Source organism: Palaemon carinicauda, chromosome 31 (genome assembly GCF_036898095.1).
Source record: "Palaemon carinicauda isolate YSFRI2023 chromosome 31, ASM3689809v2, whole genome shotgun sequence".
NCBI lineage: Eukaryota > Metazoa > Arthropoda > Malacostraca > Decapoda > Palaemonidae > Palaemon > Palaemon carinicauda.
Window position 1 is genome coordinate 22057403 of NC_090755.1, and position 7063 is coordinate 22064465.

Consider the following 7063-nt stretch of genomic DNA (forward strand, 5'->3'; position numbering starts at 1 on the left):
CCAACAAGGCTTGCAGCTTAGCTAGTATGATAATAATAATAATAATAATAATAATAATAATAATAATAATAATAATAATAATAATAATAATAATGATAATAATAATAATATCGGGACCGAGTTATTCTTATTTATTTGTAGATCACCCAAGTTTCTTAGGGTGTTGTTCTTTCCAACCACCATAAATTCAGTTTTACTTTCATTTAATTTTATTTGAAACCGTCATCCAATCCTTTACACTAGTAAGAACCTGGTTTAAAGTCTGAGTGGTATCATTGATGTCATTTAAGGAAAAGTAAAATCCTGTATCATAAGTAAATCATTTGAACAAAACAAGATCGTGCCTTTTACACTTCCCCTGGGGTACCCCTCCGCTAATGGCTCTTTAAAATGAAAGGGTTTTCGGTTTGTACACAATAGTTTCTGTCAACTAGGAAATCTTTCACAATCAAAGGCTTGGTCTTCAAAACCGATGTACCGTAGGTCATTGAGTAGCAGTTCAGGCACAACTGTAAAAAAAAAAGGTAGCGCCAAGATCGAGCAATATCAAGATACAACGCTTGTTCTCATCCACCGTTTCCAGAAAATCATTTACAACAGAGCATACAACTGTATCCGTAAAATATAATTCGATTCTGTCAAAGGTGACTAACTAGTTGTTCAATAATTACATTTTTTAGCCTTTTCGAAATAAAGGACAAATTCGAAATAGGTCTGAAAATCTTGAGCACTTTAGAGTTTTCTCCTCCAATTACTTCGGATATTTGCCTCAGATCATTCGCACAGTTTGTTTTCTTTGCCACCTAAATCAGGTGACTTCATCTTTTGTTATATTATTAATTATCGTTAATCTTATGTGTTTCTGATACAACACCAATCTGATATGGAATATCTGTAAATGACCCAATTGTTTTTAAAGAACTAGAAATTCATTCGCCAGTTCTTGGTCGCTATATCCATCTACTACTATACTAGGCTTTCTTCATTTACATTTCCCGTTACACCATTTAGGAGACGATATAACTTATTTTCCTATATCATTCAGTTTCTTTCTCCTTAATAGGCAATTTTATTCGCACTTTACGGTCTTGTATTCAGTTTTTAACCGATTCCACTTTTTCTCTTTACATCTTTTTCCCTCTTTTTCTGTAAAGTCTCACCATCGAACCAAGGTTATAGTCTTCCCCATCAGTGGAATAATGGTATCGCTCAATTTTGCTCACCCTGCTTTATATGGTTATAAGGCAACCAACCCATATAAAGCTAAATAAACTTTGATTGTCATAGCCACAGGGAATGTTGATAAGATAATATAGTTCCTTTGTAACTTCTTAAATAAATACACAAGGAGAGAAATTTGAATTATTTTCAAGGCTTGTTTTCTTTAGCACTGCGTGTATCTGTAAAGTAATCTAAACGCTATAAACTTGTGTACTGGAGAAAAAGAGATAAACTTGTGTACTGGAGAAAAAGAGATAAACTTGTGTACTGGAGAAGAAGAGATAAACTTGTGTACTGGAGTAGAAGAGATAAACTTGTGTACTGGAGAAAAAGAGATAAACTTGTGTACTGGAGAAGAAGAGATAAACTTTTGTACTGGAGAAAAAGAGATAAACTTGTGTACTGGAGTAGAAGAGATAAACTTGTGTACTGGAGAAAAAGAGATAAACTTGTGTACTGGAGAAAAAGAGATAAACTTGTGTACTGGAGAAAAAGAGATAAACTTGTGTACTGGAGAAAAAAGAGATAAACTTGTGTACTGGAGAAAAAGAGATAAACCTGTGTACTGGAGAAGAAGAGATAAACTTGTGTACTGGAGAAAAAAGAGATAAACTTGTGTACTGGAGAAAAAGAGATAAACTTGTGTACTGGAGAAGAAGAGATAAACTTGTGTACTGGAGAAAAAGAGATAAACTTGTGTACTGGAGAAGAAGAGATAAACTTGTGTACTGGAGAAGAAGAGATAAACTTGTGTACTGGAGAAAAAGAGATAAACTTGTGTACTGGAGAAAAAGAGATAAACTTGTGTACTGGAGAAGAAGAGATAAACTTGTGTACTGGAGAAAAAGAGATAAACTTGTGTACTGGAGAAGAAGAGATAAACTTGTGTACTGGAGAAAAAGAGATAAACTTGTGTACTGGAGAAGAAGAGATAAACTTGTGTACTGGAGAAAAAGAGATAAACTTGTGTACTGGAGAAAAAGAGATAAACTTGTGTACTGGAGAAGAAGAGATAAACGTGTGTACTGGAGAAGAAGAGATAAACTTGTGTACTGGAGAAAAAGAGATAAACTTGTGTACTGGAGAAGAAGAGATAAACTTGTGTACTGGAGAAGAAGAGATAAACTTGTGTACTGGAGAAGAAGAGATAAACTTGTGTACTGGAGAAGAAGAGATAAACTTGTGTACTGGAGAAGAAGAGATAAACTTGTGTACTGGAGAAGAAGAGATAAACTTGTGTACTGGAGAAGAAGAGATAAACTTGTGTACTGGAGAAAAAGAGATAAACTTGTGTACTGGAGAAGAAGAGATAAACTTGTGTACTGGAGAAGAAGAGATAAACTTGTGTACTGGAGAAAAAGAGATAAACTTGTGTACTGGAGAAAAAGAGATAAACTTGTGTACTGGAGAAGAAGAGATAAACTTGTGTACTGGAGAAAAAGAGATAAACTTGTGTACTGGAGAAGAAGAGATAAACTTGTGTACTGGAGAAAAAGAGATTAACTTGTGTACTGGAGAAGAAGAGATAAACTTGTGTACTGGAGAAGAAGAGATAAACTTGTGTACTGGAGAAAAAGAGATAAACTTGTGTACTGGAGAAGAAGAGATAAACTTGTGTACTGGAGAAAAAGAGATAAACTTGTGTACTGGAGAAGAAGAGATAAACTTGTGTACTGGAGAAAAAGAGATAAACTTGTGTACTGGAGAAGAAGAGATAAACTTGTGTACTGGAGAAGAAGAGATAAACTTGTGTACTGGAGAAGAAGAGATAAACTTGTGTACTGGAGAAGAAGAGATAAACTTGTGTACTGGAGAAGAAGAGATAAACTTGTGTACTGGAGAAAAAGAGCACATTAATATCTGATACAACATTATTCATTCCATCACTTTTGTCCAGTCGAAGCTGTTGCACAATCAACGTTATTAACAAATTAGTATGATTCCAATAGTTCAGTAAAGGTTGCAGCATCTCGATTCCATGCATCATCCATGCAAAGATTGAAATCTTCACAAATAACTAATTTTGGTTTTGTCATGTAAATTATCTCAAGGAACATACTAAACTCAGACTGAACTCCTCAGTATTTGTTCTCGGAGGTTTGTAAACTATTTAAATGTTTTTTTTTTTTTTTTTAATCATGTAAAATTTATTTCCATTTATTCAAATACTAGTTTTTATCATTTCCCTCCACCCTATGTTGCCATCTTTCGGATTATGAAAGGTCATGTGTATTGGGGGTCATTTCAGCTATCTCAGCCTTGTCGAAGTCATTTAAGCAAGTTTCATGTAATGCTAATATGTCGAAACATTTTCCATTCATCAACTCTCTCATTTGAATTTTTTTCATTACCAACAGATTGAATATTTACATAACTGCAGTTTATGACGTCGTTAGTATCCATTATCAGTAATTTCTGCTAATCTGGTCGATTTAAATATTTGCAATTTCTTGAATTCACTACATGATCATTTGGTTTATTTTCAACTTGGTGCAGTTCATTAATTTCATGACTTGAGAGGTACATTTCGTGGTGACGTGATTACTGAACATTTCCTATCATCATTCTTTCACTTGAAATCTCTTTCTTTCAAAATGTCCAAACCTATGACAGTCGTAGCAGGGGATCACGTGGTACCTAACACGTGCCCCATCGCAAATTTGTCTCCATTATTATAAATAGCCCTCAGAGTTTCAGAATCACATTTCAGCAGGAAGTGGGTAGTCCCACCTGCAGCACATTTCATGAGTAGAGCCTACCAGACTTATCATCTCTAAATTTTGAATCGTATCCAAACAATGATTCCTTAGAATCTAACCATTAACTACATCATCATCATTGTATCCTTTGCATATCATTATTTTTGGTTTTAGTTTTCCTATTTTTTTCTCGTTTCAGTATCAGCTGCCATGCTTTGAGTCATCTTTACTGTTTCATCTCTAATCCTTGATTATCAACTTTCTCAGTAAGACAATTTGCATTTGGGCCAGTGGCCAAGGCAGAATTCGCTGAATTAGCAGTGACCGTCAGAACAAAGTTTTCCAATTCGGCCATTCTTTTTTTTTTTTTTTCCTGTTCGCTTATTGTAAAGTTTCTCTTCTGTAGTTCTTCCTTCCTTTTTTATATATTCATCTTGACATCTTCCCGTTTTCCATTGTAAATTTAGCTTCATTTACACACTCAGACAAAGTCGTTGCAATTTTTTTCTGTATTTGCATCACTGGTGTTTGTATCTACATAGACACGATTTTGTGATAAAAAGTCTCACAAATTTCGCGCCCTGTGTAATCTCTGTCCTTTCCCTTTGCAGATCCACACGAAGGCCATTTTCCGCATTGGTGTAGTTTTATTTACGCTTTTGTTCCTCCATACCAATGATTACTATTTCAAAGTTTTTATCTACGAAAGTAAACGAGAACAACTTGCATATATATATATATATATATATATATATATATATATATATATATATATATATATATATATATATATATATATATATATATATATACACACATACAGTATACATACATACATACATACATACATACATACATACATACATGATTCAAGACTCAGTCGAAGTAATAATAATAATAATAATAATAATAATAATAGTTTACAACACCACGCTCTCCATTTACTCCAAAATAATGCAATCCAGCAGTTCTCATCTTCTTGCACAGTAATTAGGTGGTTATTTAAATCCTGGGAAAGCAATAGTTAGCAAGATATGTTGAGGAAGGGGGAAGGGGTTATAAAAAGAAAATAGTTCGGTTTCCTCACTAAACGACTTGGAACTGACATGTCAACGTAAGTCAACCAAACAGAATTCGTGATGCCAGCGTACATTTGATATACTGTATATACAAAATATGTTTAATAAAAAAATGAGTGATTACTCAAAAGTGTCACTATTTGTAAATTGCATATTTTATGGACACTTTTGAGTAAATAATCCATTTTTAATTAAGTATATTTAGAAATACGATTATATTTATTTTGCTCTCTATGCACAGTTGAATAATTGTTCATAATAACAGTCATCATGGAGAGATCGATTTATGAATTAAGGTTATATGGCATGGCACTAGGACAGGGAAGATGAGCAAACAGCGAGAATATGGGAAGAATAAGAAATCACTCATGGCAACAATGAGTTTAAAGTTCTTTTTCACAGAAGTTTAATTCGGAAATCAGACTTTAAGTGTTCCATATGAGCCTAAACCCTGGAGAAAAAAAAAAAAAAAAAAAAAAAAAAAAACAAGCCCCCTTTGGGAGAGTTAGCATTCCAAATGCCTGTTCAAGTGTTCATGACATGAGCACTGTTATCTGTGCATGTGCCGAAATCAATAACTAACTATGATTTTGATTCGGCGTTTCCCACAATTTATCAACACCCTCTTTTAACTTGAAGGCCGACAGCTGTTAACTTTGATAAGTATCGGGTAGGAAAAATTTTTCAGAAAGCTTTAGTATCACTACGGTAAGCCAATGCTGTCACACAACTTCAAAGGGATCAAATAATGCTTTTTCAAACGATCTATGTAAATTAAACGTATGTTAAAACTGTTCGAAACCGACATACATTAACTTTCTCACACTATAGTCTTCAGCCAAAGATAGAGAGGGTATAAATTTTAGCAACATGGCCTGGCACGAGGGTCTTGGGGTCCATTCAGCACTCGGGTGCAACTGGGAGAAAGGAAGAGGGAACGGAGCTGTAGATGAAACCAAAAAAGTGGGTGCTGCTTGTGGAGGGGCCGACCTGGCTTTACAAAGACACTTGAGTAATGCCTACAGTGCACAGCATGAGGAGAAAGATGACAGTATAGGTCTAATTTTTTAAAGATTGTCCTACTTTGTGTGAGACACGGGCTCTTGTCCATACTAGTGAAACAACTGACCAATTACAAAGAAAACGCTGACTTTATGCTATTCACTCAACTCTGCACTCAAAGCTTAGTTGTTGTTTACTAGGCCTAAATGACCTGACCATTGATTTCCTTTTGCTGAGTGACAGTGACGTTAAGGGGAAGGCGCATGATAAACATCCCCTTAGCAATGAAATATTCCTATTCTGATATGTTGAGATCTAAGTTTATATTCTATATTGCTATTAATGAAATTAAAAGTTCCTTCTCAGAAAAGTCGTTTGAATAGTTTATGTACAAGAATTATACTCAAATGCTGTTCTGCATAATTTACTTTTTATCAATGTTGCCAGATATCCTTATTTTGTGGACTTCCTAACTGCTGTAACCTTTCCAAAACTCACCATTTTTCATACTTCGTAGATACAGTTACTGTACTTGACAGTTCTGCCAATCTTCTCAGTTCATACATACATACACACATACATATTCTCGTACAATCCAAAAGGTTAGGGGAACTAAGACCAAGACAGAATTAGATAAATAGTGTAAAAGTATTAGAGTGAAAGAGACTTTCGGCTCAGGGTGTAAAGTATTTAAGTAAAGCAGAAAAAAAAATGATAACATTTTTTTGGTCGGGAATTTAATTCAGAATTAAAAGGTGATAGTACGATTACTTTAGATTCCAATATATTGAGTTCTTAACCTGGATCATCATATGTCACTGTAAAACGTTTATCTCATATATAGATAGATATATATATATATATATATATATATATATATATATATATATATATATATATATATATATAAATATATATATATATATGTATATACAATATATATATATATATATATATATATATATATATATATATATATATATATATATATATATATATATATATGTATATACAATATATATATATATATATATATATATATATATATATATATTATATATA

At 33.2% G+C, this 7063-nt stretch overlaps 1 protein-coding gene across 1 annotated transcript; it reads right to left on the reverse strand.

The window, feature by feature from the left end:
- Positions 1 to 1384: 1384 nt before the first annotated feature.
- Positions 1385 to 3205, reverse strand: LOC137624636 (uncharacterized). The gene has a single exon (XM_068355595.1). The coding sequence runs from the start codon at positions 3203 to 3205 to the stop codon at positions 1385 to 1387; it is 1821 nt and encodes a 606-aa protein (XP_068211696.1).
- Positions 3206 to 7063: the final 3858 nt, after the last annotated feature.

Coding starts and splice junctions, on each gene's coding strand:
- LOC137624636 (XM_068355595.1), bottom strand. CDS start 3,205: ATGCATGGAATCGAGATGCTGCAACCTTTACTGAACTATTGGAATCAT.